Source organism: Dryobates pubescens, chromosome 34, assembly GCF_014839835.1.
Source record: "Dryobates pubescens isolate bDryPub1 chromosome 34, bDryPub1.pri, whole genome shotgun sequence".
Classification (NCBI taxonomy): Eukaryota; Metazoa; Chordata; class Aves; order Piciformes; family Picidae; genus Dryobates; species Dryobates pubescens.
The window spans coordinates 507,992-530,714 of NC_071645.1; the positions used below are offsets into that span (position 1 = coordinate 507,992).

Sequence of the window (22,723 nt, forward strand, 5' to 3'; positions counted from 1 at the left end):
CTGCAGGAGGTTGTTCCTCCCCAGGGGCAGGACTCTACACTTGCTGTGGTTGAACTTCATGAGGTTGCCCCAGGCTCCCCAGCCTGGCCGGGTCTGGCTGAAGGGCAGCTCAGCCCGAGGGGTGTCAGCCACTCCTCCCAGTTTGTTCTCATCGGCAAAGGGGCTGACAAGGCTTTGCCAATTCTGCCCTTGACTGAAGGCATTTAAAAGCTTGGCCCTGGCAGGAAAGGAGGTGGCAGAGGTGAGGTGGCACAAACACCTACCCCTCTGAAGTCCTGAAGTGCTGGCTTGGAACATGCCCGCGGAAGGCAGGGTCCAGGCTGTGCTGCGTGCTCCTCGCTCCCAACAACATTCCTCCCAGAAAAACCTTATTAATGAGCTTGCAAACGAGCACCCAACTGGGAAATGTCACAAACAAGAGTGGCTAATGCCCCAGAAAATCAAATAACTGAACACTTGGCTGATTGTGCTGCTTTTCATATTCGCTAAAAGGGAAGGGGGGGAAAGGCAAAGCGAAAAAAAAAGCAGCTTTAAATCAAAGTTTCTGAAGGGGTCAACACCTCAGTGAACAAAACAACTCATTTGTTCCTTTTTAGAAATCTCCAGATGATAAATTACAGAGATGTTAATCACTTCACTGCGGACCCAGCAATTAATAGTTGTGCTGGAGAGGAGCACGGGGAGGGCCGGGGACGCGGCGGCATCTGTGCACGGCCAGGCGCTGCCATAATTGGGTGCAAAAATTCCCCCCTCTGAGAGCCTCTGCCTCCCAGCAGAGGCCAGGGCAGACCCTGCCGGTGCATGTGTGTGAGGGACACGTGTCCACAGCACAGAGCCCAGCGTGCAGCTGGTGACAGCTTCAGGAGAGCAAAGCAAAACCGGCCCTGAGAAAATGCCAAGCCAAGGCTCGGGCACCTTGCCTTCCAGTGTCACGTAAGGAGATAAGGAAAAGTACCACAGAGGCTGAACTGAGACATCTCCGAGAATATCTGCTTCCATTCAGCTCCTTAATGACATTTTAATGCCTTTTGTTGCTTCATTTCCTTGCTAAAATTACACCCGGCCCTCGCCGGCGGATGTGAATCACGGCAGGCAGCGGCCCCAGCCGCCACGGGGACGGTTCCCAGCCAGGCAGCACGGCGTGGGTGCCACCACACCACTGCCTCATGCCTGGGTGCCACCACACCACTGCCTCATGCCTGGGTGCCACCACACCACTGCCCCATCCCTGGGTGCCACCACACCACTGCCTCATGCCTGGGTGCCACCACACCACTGCCCCATCCCTGGGTGCCACCACACCACTGCCTCATGCCTGGGTGCCACCACACCACTGCCTCATGCCTGGGTGCCACCACACCACTGCCTCATCCCTGGGTGCCACCACACCACTGCCTCATGCCTGGGTGCCACCACACCAATCCTTCAGCACCCTGGGCACCCCCACACTGGTCCCTCATCAGCTCAGGGGTTGCTCCAATCTAAACAGTTCCCTGGGGTGAGTGTCCCACGCCCCTGCCTGCTGTGCAAACCATGCAGGACTTCTGATTCCTGCTTGGCTTTTTCTTGCATCTTATCAAAAACCATTCTCCATCCTCTGCAACTTAGACAAAAATTCCCTCCCTGTCTGTGAAGGCTCCATCCATCCATCCATCCATCCATCCATCCATCCATCCATCCATCCATCCATCCATCCTTCCATCCATCCATCCCCCTCCTGTCCTTCCCCAATGCTTTTCATGCTTGAGTTGGACACATTAAGGGCTGTTGAGGGAAGATTCTGCTGTGCCCTGCTGGCATTCCATGCCCTTGCTGGGAATGAGCAGGACTGAGAGGGAGAATGCAGCAGCAGGGACCTGAGCAAGGAACACAGCCAGCAGATCTGGAGTAAAACCTTGCAGGCTGCAAGAGAAGCAGGGGGGACCACACATGTGAGGACAGGACCATCAGCGAGGGCTGATGACCACCACAACAGAGAGCTGGAAGCTGGGGTGCCTGCAGGGTAACCTCATGGTTACCCTGGACACAGACCCCAGCTGGGAGGAGTCCTTTCCTCTGGATCAATCAGTTGAGAAGGAATGAGTTAGGGCTGAGGTAGGAGCTCATCTTCCCCAAGAGGCCAAGCTCTGACCAAGCTGCCCATCCATGAGGCAGTCCAAGAGGATTTTCCTTCTGCTCAGGCTCTCCCAGCACCCAACACAGCACCAGCTTGGGGCAAGGGGAGCTGAAGGTTTAAAGTTTGCTCTGCAGCTGCCCTTGCTAGCCTAGGTTCAGGTCCAACAGCAGGTACTAGGTGCAGATGTCTGGATGCAGTCCAGCACGTGGAGCCCTGCAGCTGCTAATTGCTGGGAGCCGCAAGGTTGTGATGCACAACTTGTTCAGCTGCTGCTGCTCTCCCCGCAGGCCATCTGCTGCTGCCTGCTGCAGGAGCTGCCTGGACTAACACAGGTCAGGTCCCCACATATGAACATGATCCCTTTGAGCAAGCTCAGTTTAGCTCACAAAACCAACCCAGGCAGCTGCCTCTGCTTTGCCCTTGTTGCAGGGCCTGTAAAGGCTGCCAGTGGAAACGGCCAGGAAGGGATTTATCTGAGGAAGAATCAAGCTTTGTGCAGACCTCTCCTGACCATCCACCCATCAGGGCTGCAGAGTCTCTGAAGGGAGTCCTGGAGGGGGCTGAGGAGCCAAGGGGAGAAGCCCAGCAAGGCCTGGCGGGGAGCTGGGATTCTTCTCCTCCCCATTCAGTATTTGATCAAGCCTCACAAAGGTGCTGATGCATTATTAAAGCTAATGGAGCTCTACAAGAAATGTTAATGGACATTAAGTTTGCATAAATGAATTACACATTAGCAGAGCTCGGATCTGCCAGCTGAGCTGGTATCTGATCACTTCTGTTTTCCTCATTACAGGAACATCACTTCCCGCTCCTCTCCCAGATAGGAGAATTGTAACCAAGATGTTCAGAATCAAAGCACATAATGAGGCAGACAGGATGAATTAACACAAAACTTCCTCTTCTCCTTTCCATTCACCTTACACTTGGAGTGAACCTGCAAAACCAAGTGCTCAGAATCACCCTGGCACCCCAGGCTCTGATTGTGCCTTCAGCAGCTTTCTGAGCACAGCTTTGACTGTGGAGCAGCTCCAGCATCTCCAGCAGCCGAAGGTCAGGCACGGCTGCATTGGGGACCACAGGGATCTGTAGGTACCTGCTCATTAACCTTGTTAACACCATCAGAAGAGCAACTCCTAAAGGAAGTGGAGTGCACTGTGAGTACTGAGGATGTTTGGAGCACTGCAGAAGGTGGTGGCCTCCAGCAGCAGTGTCGCTGCAGATGCCACACAGCTCCTGGAACTGTGGTTTAGAAAAGCCTTGGGAAAGTGTTGCCTGTTCACAATGCACAGCCCTCAGCTCCTTTTGCTCAGCACCAGGTTTCTGCCAGCAAACTCGCAGTGGTGGCCAGCTGCTTTGATGTGGGAGTAGAGAAGCACTTTTCAAAGAGCAAGTAGGTTGCTAAAAGGAAAATGCTCAGATTTAATCTGTTCTGACAATTACAAAGCCCAGCCAGGATCCTTTGATGGTGCAAATTCTAGGTACAGAAACTTATTCCTTAAGAGAAAGAAGGTAGCTCAGAAGGGCTTGGAAGAGTCATGGTTTAACCCATGAAGTGGTACCCAGCGTCCTGGGGACAGGAGAACAGGACACAAAGCCCCTGGGGTTTCGTCAGGTAGTGACCAGTTCCTCAGCTCCTAGGTGAGCACTTTGCTAGGTGCAGAGAACGGGAAGGCTGCTACTCACACATGACTTCCAGGTAGCGCTGCGTCTGCAAGTCCTTGACCGCAGGGTGATCCACCAGGCAGATGACAGGGACCCCATCGTCCTCCCGCCCCACCTTCAGCACCAGCTGGCTGGTGACTGTGTACATGTCCAGCCACTGCTCCACCTCTGACTTGCCTGTTGGGAGAGGACAGGGGCAGGGAGTCAGCATCACCACCCCATGGGCACCAAGGGCACCTCCCTCCTTCCTGTGCCCTTTGGCCAAGTGTCCCCCCTCCGCTCACGGAGGTTTTGGGGAGGGGAAGGAGCATCGCTCTCCATCAGGCTGCTGCCAGACGAAGTCCCAGCTGGGATCAACGATCCCCTAACACCAGCCCCAAACCCCCAAACTCCTAAATCAATGCACAACAAATGCCCTCCCACTCCTGGATCAACAATTAGCCAGAAAAGTGATTAAACAGATTAACTTAATTGAAAGACATATTGATAGGCTGCAGCCTTCCAGCAGCAGTGGTGGCTGGAGCAGAGCATGGCTCGGCACCAGCTGCCTGGAGGATGAGGCAACAGAAACAAGGAGGGAGAAAGGACAAGGCAGGAGCAAAAGGATTTTCCAGGAGCTTGGCAGGCCCTGGTGCCAGCCCTCAAACACTTGTTTCTTGGGAAGTCCCAGCTGGTAGCTGAGGTCCTTCAAACAGAAACATTTGTTTGTAACACAGCGAAGTGAAACAGGAGAGGCACAGGAAGTGGCACCCCCTGATGTTTAGGGGAAGGGCTTTCTGCCCAGCACAGCCATGCTTCCCTGCTGTCCAGCCCCAGCCAGGGACTTCAGCTTCCCCACTTCTGCCTGCAGAAGAGCTCCCAAGAAGCAGCAGGGTGGGCTGGTCCTGCAGGGGGCTGCTGCTCAGCTCAGCAGTCTGCAGACAGGAAGGGAGAGCTGCCACTCAGCTGCCACCACAGAAAGACTGCGGCCAGAGGCCGGACAGCCAGGCACGAAGGGTCACACACTGCTGCAGTGCTGCCCACCAGCATGGGGAGGAGCCCCAGAAAGGGACCATTGGCACACTGCTGCTGGGCATTGCTGGGCATGGCTGCCCAGGCAGCAGGTCTGCCTTCTACCCTGCTCAGCATGGCCTCAGCAGGGCTCCTACTCAGATGCTTGCAGGTGTTGGGCTTGGAGAGAGAATTTTCTTCTGCCCTTGTTGGGGGCAGGTTTCAAGCAATGAGCCTGGACTCTGCAGAGAGCCCTTCAGTGTCTCAGGGGGGTGAGGCACTGAGGTGTTGCCAGCCCAGCTCACAGCTGCTCACAGACCCCAACGAGCAGCATGTCAGCAGCGACCAGAGGCAGTGACTCGAATGTGCAAACAGCAGGAGCAGGCAGAGCTTGGGGAGCCCCAGCAGCCAGGGGCTATGAATATTCAGCTGAACACGGAGAGACGCTCCACAAACAAGAGAGGCAGACGTGAGGCTGAGCTAGGAACCTGCAGAGGCCTCAGCAGAGAGCATCCCACCCGCAGCCGGCACGGTGCAGCCGGCACGGCGCGGCCGGCACTGCCGCAGGAGGGATTCAGCACACGGCTCCGGGGCTGTCCTCAAGGTCACCTGCAGCTACAGAGCGACTCCAGACCTGGTACTCCAGTCTGGCAGATGGGCAGAGGACCAAGTGTTCAGCCCTTCTGTGCTGGGGAGTTATCTGTCTGCCCACAGAGCCCTTTGTTCTGAGCAGCTCCTTCCACGGCTGGTTTTTATCCTTTCTTTTCCTGCTTTCCCCTCAAGCTGGTGCTGAGGACGGGCCCCAGCCTCGCACGGAGCACTGCAGCTGGTTGCAGGCAGGAGGTGGCTGGGGGGCCACACGTACCAGTCAGCTCCTTGTTCCCTTTGAACCATCTGATGGTGGTGGCTGGTCTGCTGGCCATGGCAGTGCAGTTCAGCTCAATCTCTTCTCCCTCCACGGCGACTTCTTTCTGGATGTCGATGACCAAGTTGCGTGGGGGGACTGCAACAGGAGAGGAGACAGGAGGTGAGAAAGACAATTTTTGATCACTACCACAGGGCAAGACCCTCAGGACAACTCATCAGATCTACCTGAGGAGAGTTGGCCACAGTACTCCTGGGATCTTGCAGTGGATCAGCTCTTGGCTGGGCAGTTTCAGAGTAAGCAGAGCCAAACCCTCCCCACCCCACAACCGTCACTCCTCAGCTCTGGAGCTCTGCTCTCCCCCAGGCAGGCAGCATTCCAGGGAAGAGCTTTCAACTCCATGCTGCTCGCCTGTGCTGCTGCTGTTCAGAACTGCAGCTTGACTCTGTGCACGTTCCCTGACTCCTCTGACAAGGAGAGGAAACATAGAGGCTGACATTTGGAAGTGCTTTGCTTACCCTGCCTCTAACCTCGCGCTGCAATGTTTCTCTCTTGCTGTTGAGCTCCCAGCCTCAGCTGGCAGCGGTGGAAGGCAGCCAGCAAGCATCAAGCTCATTTAAGAGGCTCGAGAAGCTGCTGTGCACAGCATGGGCTGGAATGCCCTCACCTCTGGAACCCATCAGGCCTCCACAAGCCAGGCACAAAAACATCCCAGGGTGGAGAGCTCCAGACCAGGGACATGCACCCACAGCACATGGAATTCCCTTGGGACAGGAATGTGCTGGTGCCCCAGAGAAGGATCTTCTGGAGACCAAGACTCTTTTAAACATGACTACAGAACATAGCATAGTTAAGGTTTGAAAAGACCTCTAAGAGCATCAAAGTCCAACCCTCTGCCAAACACCTCCGTGACCACGAGACCACGTCCCAAAGTGCCACATCTGATTGCTTTTTGAACACCCCCAGGGATGGGGACTCCACCACTTCCCTGGACAGCCTGTTCCAATCCCTGACCACACCTACAGCAAAGAAATTCTTCCTACTATCCAACCTACACCTCCCCTGGTGCAGCTGGAGGCAAATAGTCCATGAAGGTTACCCCAGGAGTAGCGAGCAGCAGGCTGTGACTTCAGGGGGACCACAACCGCTGCAGCACAGCCAGGAATGTGACAGACTCGCTGAAAGCTTCCAAGAGGGGCAGGAGGAATCTCTTCCCCATGGAAGAACCCACAGCTAGCGAGGCAAAAAGCAGACAAAAAAGAGCATCAGGAGCTCACAGAGCGCAGAGCTGGAGCCTGAGACAAACCCCAGAACTTCCAAAGGAGCCTCAACCTTGCTCTGATCAATGTGATTAAGCAACTGCATGGTTCAGATGTGACTAACACGGTTCCGAGCTAATGAAGAACAAATATGTACAAATAGCATCCAGATGATCAAATGGACTAATTAGTCACTTGTGGCTTCTGCCTAAAAAGAACAGAACAGGCTCCATATTTGAGCCTTTCACATCTTCCAATTAGGCAGCAACAACTCTCCACAGCATGTCAGAGCAGACAGGGAGGTGCGGGGGGAGCGCTGCCTGAGCCAGCGCCGAGCTGCCTCCCAACGCCCACTCCCGAGGAGGATGCCTCCCAACTTTGCTCCCTGCTCTGAAGCCAGCATCATTAGAGGCAGAGCAGCACAACTGCTCTTTGGTAGAGCCTCAGGCAGATCAAAGCCTGAGTGATGACCGTGAGATGGGTACTGGGGAGCACGTTCCCGGGGGGGGGACTGGTGGGGACCACTCCTCTGCCTCAGCTCAGGCTTTTCTCAAGGTCACAGCCCAGGAACAGGCTCAGCTTGGCCTTGCCACAGAACATGTCCCTCATGGAGCTCTGACCAGGGTGTTTTGGCCATGGTCACTCCTGCTCATGGCACAGCAAAGCCAGCAGAAATTTCTCCTAATTAGGGAGCCAATGACACAGAGGGGTGGGAAGGAGATGCCACCCTTGGTGCCACAGCACCCAACCTCTCCACACAAACGCCAGCCAGGCTAAGTAGTGCCCTCCCTTGTCCTTCAGTACCAACAGCCATTGTCCTGCCTGCCTCATGAGCTCAGCTTTGGCCTGAGGGTGCCATGAAGGTGAAAGCAGAACACTCACTGCTTCATGGATGCCAGGAAAGGCAGGCACACAGCAGCCACACTGCAACCCCCTCCTCAAAAAGAGCTGAGGGACAAGGGGGGCAACACAAACTGCCCCCTGAGTTCCTCAGAAACCCCAGACCAACGAATCCCTGCATTTTGTCTCCCACTTCAGAGGCAGCAGTGCTGGCTTGGAGGTGATCAGAGCAAGCACTGTTGGCTGTGAGATGAAACCCAACCAGCTCTGTCTGTGTGTGATGAGAGAGGAGAGCTGGAGCAGAGCTGTGAACAGGGGAAGTGCAGAGAGACTCTGAGGATGTTGATAACCCTAATAGCTGTAGTAGAACTGCTTATAAACATTACTTATACAATGTATAAAACCTAAGCAGCAAATCTCATTAAGTGAAAGAAGGAAGATTTAGACTAATCAGGGAGCAAGATCTCACATTAACTCCCCCCCTGTGCCTCAGGTTCTCCTATTAATAGAGCCCTGGAAGCTCGGCAGGAGCAGCTCCAGCGGCAGGAGCAGCTCCAGCGGCAGCAGCTGCTGATGCGGGGAGCAGCACCGCGGCCCCACCTGCAGCCGGTGAAGCCCAGGGGAGTGAAGGGCAGGGATGAGCCCACAGGGCTGTGTGGGAGCAGGTTCAGGTGGGGGACACAGAGCAGACAGGGTAAGGCTGGCTCTGGCTCTGGCTCTGGCTCAGGCTCTGCAAGCAGCCATCCCGAGGCGAAGGAACAGGCTCTGATGCCAGGGGCGCTGCACCAACACACAGCTGGCTCAGGTGAAGAAGGAGCTCTCACTTCCCATGAGCTGAGCTCCAGACTCCCCTGCACACCAAATCAACTGACAGCCCTGCAGGAGCTTCACATCTGCACAGCAGCAGCAGGTTTGCCAGCGCTGATGCTGGTGCCACCTGCCCTGAAGGAGCACCACAGCTGGGCAAAGCTCCAGCACTGAACCGCAGCCACCCACACCCCGGGCCCGGGGAGGAAGGGTTTGGGATGTGGCCACAGTGGCTGACTGCTGCAAACACAAAATCCATACACAGCACTTCCACCACGCTGGGAAGCGTTCCCATCCCTTGGTCTTCCCTCTGCACATCAGAGAATCATTGAAAGATGTTTTCTACAGCTTCTCCTTTCCAGCTGACTCCTTCCTTTCTCCCCTAAATGAGACACAACCACTGCAGCTCTGTCCCTGCTCCCTGTAGCATGTGCTGCCTCCCCTCACCCTGGGCAGAGCAGAAATGAGACAGAGGAGGGTTTGTGCTGCACAGCTCCTGCCCTTCTGCCAAGCCTGGGGCTGCAGACATCACTTCCAGGAAGTCAGAGGTTCAGCTTGGCCTGAGAAACCAAACGACTTCCTCAGGCACACAGAGCAGTGACAGCACTAAGAGCTTGTCCTCAATGCTGTCTGCAGATGAAAGCTGGTATTAAACCCCACTCCCTGAGAGGCAGAAGAGCCTCAAAGCCTCTCCAAGCGACCTGCCTGAGTAAAAGAGGCTTGGAAGTGGAGAACACCTCATGCTTACACCTCTGCTTATTCTTTGAAGCCAAAAATTGCCTGCAGGTTCAAGCCCTAAGCTGCTGAAGAGCTGAGCTGGTCTCCAGTAGGAGAGCTCTCAGTGCTCCAGTCCTTGCTGTGTTCATGGCTGGAGAGCTGTGGCTCTCCCTGGGAGGCTGGAGCTCTCCAGAAGCTGTGCAGACCCCAGCCCTGCCAGCACCTCTCTGGTCCTTACCCAGCACTGTAATGGTGGTGTAGATCTCCTGGGGGGGGTCGGTGTAGAGCTGGCAGAAGTACCTCCCCTCATCAGAAACAGACACATTGGTCAAGGACACTCGGAGCTCGCTGTTGGAGAAGTTCACCAGCTGGAACCTGCTGTCCTTCAGCGCTGTGGAGCAAGAACACCACGGTGAGAGCAGCCCTGGCCCCCTCCCAGCACACAGCAGAGCTCTGCAGAGAGAGCAGCAGCCTCGGGACGAGCTTCCTGACACCACCAGGCACAGGGAGAGCTGCTCCCAGCCAGGGAAGAGGAAACTTACGCCTGAAGTCCCGGAAGTAGATGGTTTGCCTGTTGGGATTCAGCAGCTGGATGACGGAGTCGTCGCTGTTCTTGACGCGGCAGCTGATGGTGGCCACGTCTCCCTCCACCACCGTCACGTCCTCCGTCACCAGGTTCTGGCCATCGCCTGAGGGAGCACAGACAGGGAATCAGTGGGGGGCAGCGAGGGTCCCCTGGCCACAGAGAGCTGCACAGCAGCACAACCCATTGGACGCAGACCTCTGGCACAAAGCTTGCATCGTTTGGGAGGGAAGAGGCTGCGGCTCACCAGACACCTTCCCAGCCCTGATGGCTCCAGGCTGAACTCTGGCCACGTTTTCCTGCCCTCTGGGTACAAATTCACCTCTCCAGATTGATGAATAGCAGCAGTGAAGAGTTGTTGTCAGACAGACTCACACCCCCCCACAGCTGAGTCCTGCAGGCCCATGGCAGGAGGTGCAAAGAGCCTGTCCCTGGGTATCTGCTTGGCTCCTGCAGCTCTTCCTGCAGCTTGATCCTGTTGGAAGCCCTCAGAGCAGAAGAGGAGCATCCAGCCACCATCCCCCCCACTGCCACCATCCCCCCACTGCCACCATCCCCCATGGGGTGTTACCTGCTGTTAACCTGAGTTTGCCAACCTGCCTGCCCAAGGATGGAGACACAACCCTGTACTTATCAAGTCAGCTTCCTGCCAGTGTGGTGGCAGCCCTCATGCCCAGCCCATGGGCTTCAAAGCTGACTAAAGACTCCCACAGGCAGGACAACCCTTGAAGGTGACAACCTCTTCCTGTAGCCATTCTTGAGTGACTGCAGCCCTGCCTGAGGTCCCCAGCAGCACTGGGGCTGCAGGCACACACGTCCCCGTCTGCACTCGGGGACAGGTCCCCAGCCCCATTGCAGCACCCACGCAGGCCCCAAAGGCTGCCAGCCAAGAGCCACCTCCACCACTCGCTGCAGGAGGAGCAGGGACCCAGTGGAGGCAGAGCAGGTCCCATCCTCAGCAGCCCCTCAGGCTCCAGCAGAGGCAGCATCAAACAGCTCCGAGGCGCAAACCTTAAGGGCTGCTAACTGCTGCTGAGGAATGGTTTGATCACAGCCATTCCAAGCCAGGTTCTTGCCCAAGGATCAGCTCGGTGTGCTCTCCTCCACACAATATTCACTACAAATCATTAACAAAGCCATTAAGATTCGATTTCCATCTCAGCAATTATTGCCAGCATATTTTTTTACATTTACTTTAAAAGACTCAATCCTGTTTTCAATTCATTAAGCTGCTCCTTGCGTTTACTGAGTTTCACATCAGCTCAGAAGCCTGTTGGAATTAATAAGAATTACAGTAGAAGTAATTTAGAAATAAATTATTTGAAGTTCAAGCCACTGAAGCTTTTCATGCCAGGATGCTGCTACATTAAGCCTGCTGAGTGACGGCTTTAAAGTCCAGATCTCGGCCCAGGCTGGCACCGAGCTGCCTCTCCAGAAGGCTCTTGTCCTCCATGAGGGCCTGGGGTTAGCAGTGGCAGGGTGCAGCTAAGGACAGGCTGAATGCAGGCTCTGAAGCAGCTCCAGCCCTGCCTCGCTCCGGCTCCCAGGGCGGCTGATCCGGCCGCCAAGCCCCTGAGCGCCGCTGCCCTGAGCTCGCCCGCGGGCAGCCCCAGCCCGAGCTGGGCACCGCTCTGCGCCAGCCGTGCCCAAGGCTGCTCCCATGGCACAGGTCGGTCACAAACTCCGTAGGAAACACAGAGGCAAGGTGCAGCGAGCACTCTCCAGGCCCACCCCTGCCACTCACATCCTCAGTGCCGGCTGTTCCCTGTTCTTGTCACCAGCTTTGCTCCGTGAGGGCAGGGACCTGCTTCCCCTCTTCCCCTTAGGCAGCTCACACCCATGAGAAGGCTCTCAGCACCTCTCAGCAGTGAGGAGCCAGCTCCTGTCCCCAGCTCACCTTTCCCTGCCCTTCAGAGCCCCCAGGCTCAGCATCAGTGCCAGGGGGGAGCAGCTTTGCACTGTGAAACACTTTGGGAAAACAAACTGCAAACGGCAGCCAGTTGTGCTCAGCTATTAAATTTGTGGGGAAAAAACCAGGCTACAGCCACCTTTATGGCTTAAAGAGTAGGAATAAAAGATGACAATGGCTGCAAACTGACACCAGAGGCTGTATTTACCTTAAACATCTGCGAATTTCTGCGTGATGGAATGGCACCGGGGAACGCCTGCTGCTGCCTGCCGGCACCGAGCTGCAGGAGGGAGGGAGGAGGGGCAGCAGCAACCCGGCTGGCCTGGCACTGGGGGTCACCACTGCCACAGACCAGTTCACCCATGCCTCATCCACTGGTCAGACCAAACTGCTCCCCTCGCTCTCGAAGCCTAAAGCCTTTTTTCTGCCCTAGCAGCCTCCCTGCTTTTAGCCAAAGGGTTTTCCAGCCCAGAGTGCTGCCAGGCTTCCTGGTGCCCATCAGCAGCACCTGGCCCCCTCCCCTCCTGCCATTCCCAGTAACCACACCAGAGCAGGTTTATGGTCTGTCCCTCTCTGGGGTCTTTCTCTTACCCAGCTCTTGACAGCTAAAGCTCCAGGGCCATACATCTCCTGTGCTCCAAGGGCTGCTGGTGGCAGGGGCGGGCGATCGATTCCCCCTCATCTGCCACTGCTCAGGATGGGCATGGCCAAGGAGGCACCTGGGAGGCTTGGGGGAAGGATCTGGCACAGCTCAGTGTTAGCACCAGGCTTTGCCACCAAGCCTGTTGCTCTGCAAGCCCCAGGTTCTCATTCCCCACATCTAACCACAGCTCCTGACACAAAGCAACCTCTCCCCCCAGGGCGCCCAGCACCCTCCGGTGTCAGGCCAGCAGCTTTGGACCCTTTGGAGGAAGGCTGCTCCAAGCCATGCTCAGCACAGGGCAGCTTCAGCTGCCTAAAAGCACAAGGTGCAGGTTCTGCTGCTGTGGCTGAGCTGGGAAGCTGTGTGCCTGGCTCAGAACGGATTTTTTAAGCCATTGGACAGTTCTTAAATAAAAGATGTTGCTGCTGCAGCTTTCTACTCTATTTATCTGTCTCTCCATCTACCCAGGGATGCTCAAGCAGCTGAATGACCTTTCCAGAACAGCTTTCAAAAAACACAAGCAGCTGATCTCTTGCTTTTATTCTGGAAGCTGATGGTCCATCATCAAGACAATAAAAGGTCACTTCTTAAAAGTCTGTCTTGCTCTCCTAAGGTCAGAGGTTTATCAGAGCATCACCAAAGGACATCTGTGTGAGTGCTGCTCCGTGGCTGCTGAACATCAGGGACACAGAAGATCTTTTGGAGGAAGGCTCTGAGAATAGGAGGCAGGATGAGAGAGTCATCCCCTGAGAGATGCCTGTGGGTTCCAAGGGGGGCTGTCAGGGGGACATTGAAAGAGGGGAGTGAGGAAGGGCACAGAAAAGAGAGCAAAAGTGCAGTGAAAGGCAAAGCTGTGCACAGCCCCAGAAGAAACACAAGGTGGGTTGTGTTGGCTCCTGCCCCTCCTGCCCCTCAGCCCTCACTGCCAGCCACCAGCCACCATGGGCACCACCTAACACCCAGGGCTTTGGTCCCTCTGCCACTGCTCAGGAGCAGCAGCAGCAGCCAGGAAGCAGCATCTCAGCAAGAGGAGCTGGTCCCAGCAGCCTGCTGTCTGCATCCCCTGTGTTTAAATACCACTCAATTAGGACCAACACTCATCTATTATTAACAGCACCTCGTGCACAATTCCTTATCTGCATCTCCAGCCACAGCGCTGCCAAGGACACCCACGGCCCAGATCTAAGTGAGGAGACCTTGATTAACCCAGAGTGTGAGACACAGGTGGAAGTTCCCCCCCCCGCCATGCCTGGCTCCATGAGGAGCTCTGGCCTGGCATGCAGCAGGGCGGGGAGGGAGCTCTGCTGCAGGGTTTGCTCTGCAGGGACACCGAGCACCTTCGGAGTGGTTATGGAGCCAGCACAAGTCTGACCAACAGCTTCTCTGCCTCAGGGTCCTCCCTGGCTCTCCTCAGCCGTGGCAGCCCCTGCTAAAACCCTGAGCAGTGAGGATTAGGTGTTTGCAGGTCTGTCACCTGCACTGTCACCTCTCCTCTCCTGGCTGGCAGCAGCCACATGCTGCCCATCGAGCACAGCACTGCTCACGCTCCGGACTGGCCTGTGGAGGAGCTCACCCAGCTGCTCCTCCTCCCCCTTTCCCTGCCCAGCAAACCTGGGCATCCATCAGGTAGGAGGGCTGGACAGGAGGCACGGCAGGGAGGGCACCCAGACATGACACCAAGCACCCCAACCCTCCATACACCTTCAGGTGCTGCTCCTGCTGAAGTCTGTTTTGCTGCACTGATACTACAGCAGCTGCCTGAGGCACAACACCCCAGCCCCAGGGGACAACGGCAAGTAACAGGGAAAACTGCTCCCAGTCAGAGCCTCTAACAGAGCCTCCTCCTGCAGCCCTACCTGCAACCCATTTCTTGCAGATTTTTTAACATTTCTTTTTCTTTCTTTTCTTCCTTTTTTTTTTTTAACTGCCAGCAGCATCTGTCACCCTCTGCAGCTTAATAATCTCCTTTAAAGCCAAGAAATCTTTATTTCCATAAAGCACCCGAGATGAATGTTGATCACCAGCAGCCCTTTCTCCTTCCTGAAGGACAGACCCCCCCTAAGTGCATGCACACCCCAGCTAAAGCCCTGCCGGGATCCCTGGGCCCACCCCTGCAACAGGCAACAAACAAACGACACAAGTCATCAGCAGCATGCAAGCAGTGTCCTGGGGCACGGTGGGAGAACAGGGAATCAGCTGGAATGAGGCTTTTCTTGGGGTGTCCTGGCCAATTCCCATTCCCAGGCTGAGGCAGTGTGCAGCCAGCTGCAGATCCCAGCCTGTGCATTACCCACAGAAGTTATTCTCCCAGTCCTCAATAAAACCCCTGCAGAACTCTCCAAAGCATTCACCCTCACAGCAAATGAGAAGGAAAACATTCACCAGCTGCAGGGACCCAGCCTGTGGCCACCTCAGCTGCCTGCCCCTGGGTGCCACCCGGTGAGCCTCCCTCCCTGGGTTAAACTGAGTTTATGCTCTGCCCTTTAAAGCTAATCCCAGTTTGCAACCACAGAAGAGCTGACCTGGATTCCCACTCAAACACCACTGCCCCCAGCTGCTTCCTTAACAAGTGTTTCTCTTTTGGGATGGGATCTGATGTCCCAGTCCTGGATGCTGTCCTGCCTGAGGGCACAGCACTGCTGCTCCCAGCCAGCTCAGGCTGAATATGCTCGCTGCAGGGTATCAGAGCCTTCCCCTGGCTGCACCCAAACCTGAGTGAGACATCCTTGCAGAAGCTGTCTGCCTGGTGCCTGCAGTGGGGAGATGCCCACACGCTGCACAGGAACCAAACCCTTTGGGTAGCTGAAGATTGAGAGGTGAGCTGCCTCTGGCTTTGCCAACCTTAGCAGTCACACAGTTAATTTCTTCCAGCCCTTTTGCCCCCCAAGATAAGGCAAAAAGCACTGCTGCTGTCTGCCAGTGAGAGCAGGGCTAGGGGTGGTTACTGCTGTCAGTTGCTGGGGGCTTCACATGTAGCCAGGCTCAGGAAACCTAATCAGCAACATCTCGGAGACAGCACAGTGCCAGGAGCTTGGTGCAGGGATAAAAAGCTCCCAAGCACAGTAGCCTGAGCCTGCACACCTGACCCCCCCCCCCCCCCCCCCCCCCCGATGTGCCTGTCCAAGGATCACTGGAGCTTATGATGCTGGAGCTGAGGAGGAGCCACACCTGAGCCTGGGCAATGGGAGCTGGAGGCTTGGTGCTGCCAGTGCACCACAGGGCTCAAGGGCACCACCAGGCTTGTGCTGCCAATTAGCCACCTTCATAGCCCTGAGTTCTCAGCACATCAGCAGTCCTCAGGCCTCACATTCCTGCTGCAAAGCCCACATTGGCCAGGAGGAGCCAAGGGCAGATCCTTGGCCCTGGCAGCAGGATGCTGGAGCAGTGCTGCATTTATTTGCCTCTGCTCAACACCTGCTGACTCCCATAAAAGAGCTGAGGATGTTCCACTTCGTGCCTGCACTGAAGGCATTCTGCTGCCCTTTGCTGCAGGAGCAGCCAGGCCACCGAGACCCCCACACATCACCTGCACACAGCCTTCCATGAGCAAGGTGCCCCGGCTTTGGGGTCTCTTCCTTTCCTTCCTATTTTTTTAAGGGTCCTTCCCCCCTTTATTTCTTTTCAGAGGCCAGAGACAAGATCTGCTGCTGATCTGCAGACCCCATCAGTGAGGGGGATGCACCCCTGAAGAAAGGGGAAAAATAAATGGCAGCAGCAGCAGCAGGATCAAAGTGAGACCTGCCTCCAATTTATCCTGCTGAGGAGGGATAAAAAGGTACCTTCCAACAAAAGCTGTTAGTCTAGATCCTGGATCAGACACAATGATGAATGGGAGCCTAAAGGGCAACATATTTGTAAGTTTTAAGTCTCTTACAACACCAACTGTCCTGATTCATCCCCACGATAAAGGCAGCTCCGAGAGCTATTTTACCATATTTATTATTTTACAGAGGAGGCAGAAAAATGTGGAATCAGCTCTCAATCTGCCACCCTTCGGGTTTATAAATGTGAGCAAAAGACCAGTGCTAACATCTTGGAACATTAATCTGCTCGCTGCAGCTCCTGCACCTCCCTGCCCCCCGCCCCCCAGCACCCCCCAGAGCTCCTCCAGCCAGGCACAGGGAAACAAAATGCTGCTTTTTTTTTTTTTGGTCCCCTTCATCTGTGGGATTTGCTTTGACTAAAGCCGTGAAGGGAAAGGGCAGAAGCTCCTGAGCACACAAAGCTCTGCTCCAGGGGCTGGCTTTGCAGAGGCAGCTCCCCGGGCACAGACCCATCCCTGGCACTCTCCGCAGGGCCCCTGTGCTGCGGTGCTGGCTCACGGGACAGGGGCGAAGCTGGGAGGGAGGGGAAAGAGACCCTGCACTGCTCACCAAAAAACCAGCTCCCTCTGCATCATCCCACATGCCTCAAGGCTGCCTTCCAAACACAGATTGTCTTTAATTTTTAATTAAGGCACCGCCCCGGCGCAGACCCCACAGGCCCCCAGGTTCAGGCTCGGCGTCTCCAGCAGCAGCGCGGCGGCGAAGGCGTTTTCCACGCAGCACCATTAGAGCTAATTAAGCGCCGGGCAAAGCACACATCCTGCTCTAAATGTCATTTAGTTTTACAGTTAAACTCATCAACATTTATCAAAACACTGCCTGGAGAAAGAAGGAGACAGCTACAACTCCTGACGACTCTGTTTCGCTGCTGCCTTTGAAGCGGTGGCTCGCAGGCAGGCGGCAGCCAGCAGAGCCTTCCCCTGCCATATTTTCATCTTTTTGACTGAAATGTTAATTTTCTGCCAGGCTCCCGCATTCAGCAGGATGGGTGCTGTGTGCCTGCTGTGCACCAAGGCTGGGGAAGCGCTGGAGAAGCCCCAGAGGCGGGCAGGACCAGCAGCCTCACTGGATATCCTGACCCTGGTCCCAACCACCACTCACCGGTGGCATTTCTGCCGGGTCAGCGCTGGTGTGGCCAGCGGCAAAGGAGGCAGGAAAGAGGAAAGGAGGCTGAGGGTTGAACTCCCAGCTCTCTACAACTTCCTGAAAGGAGATTGGAGCTAGGTGGGGCTCATTCTCCCAAGCAGCAAGCCCCAGGACAAGAGGAAAGAGCCTCAAGCCGCCCCAGGGGAGGTTTAAGTTGGACATGAGGAACAATTTCTTCCCCTTGAGGGTTGTCCCAGGGCAGTGGTGGAGTCCCCATCCCTAGAGGGATTTAAAAGTCATGTAGGTGTGGTGCTGAGGACCATGGTTTAGCAGTGGCCATGGCAGTACTGGGTTAACAGTTGGACTCAATGATCTGCAAAGTCTCTTCCAGCCCAAAGGATGCTGTGACTCCATCCTGTGATTCCATGAGCTGCTGGGTACCAGCTTGTGGCAGCAGGAACCAGGACCTTCTGCTTTTGCTCATGAGGCTTCTGCTTTGTTCTAGCACCTTTGGCTTTCCCATCCTTTCAAGCTACACATCCCTGGCTGCCAACACGGAGCAGGATGCACACCCCAACCAAGAGCCCTTCTGCCCAACGGCAGGGCCATGCCACCGCCTCCTCCTCAGGCACGTGGTGACCATCCCCGCTCCGCGGTGTCCTGGGCTCCACAGGACGTTCCTGCTGCAGCAGGAGGGAGCTCTGAGCTAAAGGGACATTTCTCTGCCTGCTTTGTGGCTCAGGGGCCGTTTGAGCTCCACAGAAGGGATGTGAGCTGCAAAGAAAGGAAAACAGAAGCAACGTGTGCTTGCAGACACCGCTGTGCCAGCTCTGTTTTCAAAGCTCAACGTTTCTGGTTGTCTCCTGAGAAGCATTAAAACATGCAAACCGAGCCCATTAGCAGCAATTTGCAATTTACTGCTCCTCCTTGATATTCACATGGTAAACACCAGCAGGTATCAGCTCCATCAATAAGGATCGCAGGCACCCAGTCGACTGTAAACCATGTCGAGCTCCCCGACTCTGCAGCTTGAGACAGAAGAAAAGGCACAAACAGGCAGGCTGGGAAGGGAGGTTTCCTCATCACCCCTCATTACAGAATTATGCTGTTGTGCCACGGCAGAAGCAGCAAGGAGCGAATACTGAACCTTTCTGCCAGCATTTATGGATTCCCCTTCCTGCAAGAGTGCTGCGAGGAGGCTGAGGTCCTCCTGCTGCTCTCCCCCCGCGCCCTGCTCCGCCGGGCACCGCGGCTCTGCAGCACAACCACCTCGCCGTGCTCCGCCGTCTGCTCCGCTCCGTGTTGGCAAGGCAACGGCAGCGCAGGGCGCCGGGAGCCAGCTCCGCGGCTGCGCCCCGGGGGGCGAGGAGGGAAGGACCGCAGCCGTTAAGCCGTGCTTGAAACACCAAGTGCCCTCTTGCTCTGCATTTGGAACCTCTCCTGAAGGCTCTGAAGCTGTGCCCGGCACGGAGCTGCCTGCCCAGTGCAGCTACAGGCACCTGTCTGCAGCCCTGACGGGAAGGCACAAAGGCTTTACAAGCAGGGTTTGGCCAGGACTGGAGCCGTTGCTGCCCACACCACGGAACCACGGCCCGGAGGGGGGTGGAAGGGACCTCTGCAGATCACCCAGTCCAAGCCATGCAGTGCGTTTCTGATGGGGGTGCAGCTGGGACAGCAACGGCCGTGAGCAGAAGGGACATTAGCAAGGAGCTTAGAACAGCGAGGGCCAGGAGGTGCTTTGGGAAAAACTCAAACAGCACTGCAAACGTCCCCTTCCTCCCTGCCAAGCCCCAGGTCTGGGGCACAAGCCTGGGCCACAGCAGCAGCCAGAAGAACCCTGATAAACCGCTCCATGGCTGCAGCTTGGCGCAGACCCACTTGCTGGAGCCAGCACTGCCCAAGGGGGAGCAGCCCCTTCCGTGCATCCCCAGGCCAGACTCTTCTGATCACACAGCACAAAGCCTGCACTGGTGCTGCTGCTGTGGTGGGGACCCTGCAGAGGTGGTGGAGAGAACAATGCCTGGCAGCCACGGAAAGGCAGGCAGCAGACATAGAAATAGGATGGAAATGGCCTCCTCTCTTTTCATGTGTAAATACAGTACTTGTCTTGCAAACCCAAAATGCTCTCCCAGCTTACCTGTTCCTTCTGTTCCTACCCTCAAAGCTCAGCACACTCCAGTGTTCTGCTGAGATGTCACCAGAGAGACAGGAGACCTTTCACAGATGTTGCCAACAGCAGCTGGAAATCTACTAGACATTTGCTTAGCTTTTCTTGACAAAACAACCTGAACCCTGCCCCATTCTTCACCACTCCTCCCAAAGCCCAGAAGCTTGGAGAGCTGCTTCTTTCTGCTGATGGGAAGGCTGCCCCCCACCCACCCACTACATCAAGGGCAGAAGAGTTAAAACCTATTTCTACAGGAAAAGCTCTGCAAGAAACATCTCAGCAGCGTGGTCAGGAAAGTTGAAGTTTGCAGCCATTTTCTTCAGAGAGCAAAAGAAATTCTCTCCCTGCCTCACTCGCATTTGAAGCCCTTCATAGAGCCCTGTGGCAGGCCTCAGCCTGTCAGGAATACCATGGAATTGTTTGGGTTGGAAAAGCCTCTGAGAAAGTCCAACCTTCAACCCAACACCACCATGGCCACTGAACCATGTCCCAAAGCCCACAGGTTTCTTGAGCACCTCCAGGGATAGGGATTCCACCATCCCCCAGGGCAGCCTGTGCCAGGTTTGAAACGTGCTGCCTATGCCTGTTTCTCAGCCAGGGAGGCTGGAGGCTGGCTGCTGGGCTGGGAGGGTTGCACTGGCTTACAGGCACCATAAATCACCGAGTCCTTGCAAGGTGCTCGTAGGTTCCACCTCCGAAGTTACCTTAATAACTCACCAGGCTGGAGCAACAGCATCTTCTGCAGCAAGTGCAGGGTGGGAACAGGGCTCCTCCAGCAGCCTCCTGGGGCTGCTGCTTCAAACCCATCACCGTGGAGCCAGCAGGGTTCGTGCAGCTCAGCTGCCGAGATCAAGCACTCCGGTTTTGTGGAAAAACACTGCCACGGGCACCATCTGCTGAGCACCCAACAAGAGCTGGGATCCTCCAGCCAGGAAACCTCTCTTTTCCTACCACCTGGGGTTGATCTGGGAGCAGCTCATCCTCCTGTCACCACCCTGAATCCAGAGACGTGGAGCTGGGGATGGATAGTGAGCTCCTCTGTGGCTGGGGATGAATTATCCTCCGGCTGCTGCCCAGAGACAGCCAGGAGCAGCCTTTGCAGGGTGATGAATGGCTTCTGAGTTGGGGTTGTGTTATGAGAACAAAACAAACCATCATGAATCATGAGGTTTTATGGCGATGCCTTTGCCTGTAATTTCCTCAAGAAGCTGAATTACCCTCTGCTCATTAGCAAACCTGGCTGCACAAAGCCAAGGGTGCCGCAGCACGCCGGGAGGCAGGGGCGGGGAGGCGGCGCGGGGGACAGCGGAGAATGGGGGCCGTCAGATTCCATCATCACACGCCCAAGGAAACAATAGAGGAATCAATCGGGGGGAGGCAATCAGAAAAGGAGGAAATTCAGCTGCCATGTTCTTTGTTTCCACCCAAAATACCACAGAAGGAATTCAGCTCCCCACTCCTCACCCACCGGTGGCCAGAAGCCAGCGGTGCTGGGAGCAGGCTGGGACGGCCGACCCGGCACTGACAGGGATGAGCACAGCAGGTCCTGCCCTGCTGCCAGCTTGCGAGCGCTGGTTTGCAGGATGGGAAACGCTGACACCCCCCAGCCTCCTACCAGACATTTCCAGGGGGAACTCGTGAGTTTCTGGTCATTTACCCTCAATTTGCAGGGGACGCAAAACCTCCTGAGGGCAGCAGCGCTGCTGCTGGCTTCAGACTGCAGCTGTCACCGCACTCGAAATCCCGGCGGGATGAGCTCTTGGAGCTGGCTCAGAGGGTTTCTTGGTTTGTTTTCTAAACAAACACCAGCAAAACGTGCTCTGCTAGGCAAGCTGCCTGTGTGGAGATGCACATCTCTGAGCAGAGCTGGCAATAATGAACTGTGGAAGCCAAAAGGATTTTTACTCAAACTCTGCTTCTGGTTTGGTACCTTCCAAAGCAACATCCCCAAGCAGAAAGCCTGCAAGCACCAGAGTACAGCCCTTGGGTCATCAACAGCTACAGGCAGCAGGGGGCTGTGTATGAAATCCACACCAATGACACACTTCACCTGGAAGTGACCTGCCCTTGCTCCAGCCACACTCTCACATCCCTTCAGCATCTCTGCTCAGGATTAGCTGTGAATGAGGCATTGAACCCGGTGACCACAGAGCTCCTGCCTTACTCTAAGCTGCCAGGTTTTCCAGCCAGTCCCAGCTGGCTGCAAACGAGGTGGTTTGGGTGCTTTGAGCCTGGTTTCCACCCGTGAGCAGCATCCAAAGCAGGGTCATGCATGGGGCAGCTCAGCTGCATTCTCCCTGTGTCTTTGCCTGCTGTCCCAAGGCTTTCTGGCAGGGTGGAGAAGCCCTGGTTTCATGCACACCAATAAGCTGAACAGGACCCCTGGCATGAGGCACAGAGGAGGGCTACCAGCCTGTGTGACAGAGCCCCTCACCAACGCTCAGCCTGCACTCCTCATCCTGGCTGCAGCTTTCCAGAGACCTGCTGGGCTCACGGCCTTAGGGAGTGTAAGAGTTGAGCTGGAGCTGCTCCCCCATCTCCTCCAACATCAGAGCTAATGAGGCCGGTGCTGAAGGCAGGGAAAGCAAAGCTCCCTCAAAGGCTGTGTGCTCGCTGTGCCAGGACGAGCCCCGCACGGCTGAGCAGGCACTGCGCGATGCTTTTCTGCTCTGAACACCGCTCAGACCCCCCCCAGCGCCCAGATCCAGGGAGGCTGCAGCCCCTCAGCCCCTCTCCCTCAGCCCCACCACCCTCCCTCCCCCCGGCAGAGCCTGGGACACGCAGCTCGGCCAGCGGGACCGTTCCAAAGGGATCCCAATTAACAGCCCGCAGCTATTCACGGCGAAGGGTTCCGCAGCTCTCATTCAAAGTTCTGCTTTTGTCTTCCCCGTCCCTTCCCCGAGCCAGGGCTCATTACCCGCGGCGCCCAGCTCTGTAATTGGTTGGGAATGCGGTTCTGAGCACAATGCTCCGGAGAGGCTGCTTTATGAGCTCTCCTAATCCTGCCGAAGAACACCATGAAACCTCAACCCCAGATGTCTGGCTCGGCACCAGGAAACTCGGCCGGCCCGGCCCGGCGCGGCTGCCACGGCTCTGGCTCTAGCGGCAGCTCCTGCGAGCACAGAGGGCACAGCACGGAGGGCACAGCCACCACACCTGCACCCTGCCAGCTCCCCCGCTCCAGCAAGAGCCCTTTGCTGGCTCTGAGCCACAGCGTTTTGCAGGCGAGGTGACCGCAGATCCTCCCCTTAGCAA

At 56.0% G+C, this 22,723-nt stretch overlaps 1 protein-coding gene across 10 annotated transcripts in view; it reads right to left on the reverse strand.

Annotated features, from left to right (window-relative positions):
- Positions 1–22,723, reverse strand: part of CADM1 (cell adhesion molecule 1) — a 126,897-nt gene that overhangs the window by 34,094 nt on the left and 70,080 nt on the right. For all 10 annotated transcript variants that reach the window (XM_054176111.1, XM_054176109.1, XM_054176113.1 and 7 more), the window contains exons 2-5: positions 9,799–9,945; positions 9,495–9,647; positions 5,634–5,771; positions 3,800–3,955 (exon numbers count right to left, since the gene is read on the reverse strand). In XM_054176111.1, the coding sequence (XP_054032086.1) occupies positions 3,800–3,955; positions 5,634–5,771; positions 9,495–9,647; positions 9,799–9,945 (594 nt within the window). The remainder of the gene's footprint in view (positions 1–3,799; positions 3,956–5,633; positions 5,772–9,494; positions 9,648–9,798; positions 9,946–22,723) is intronic.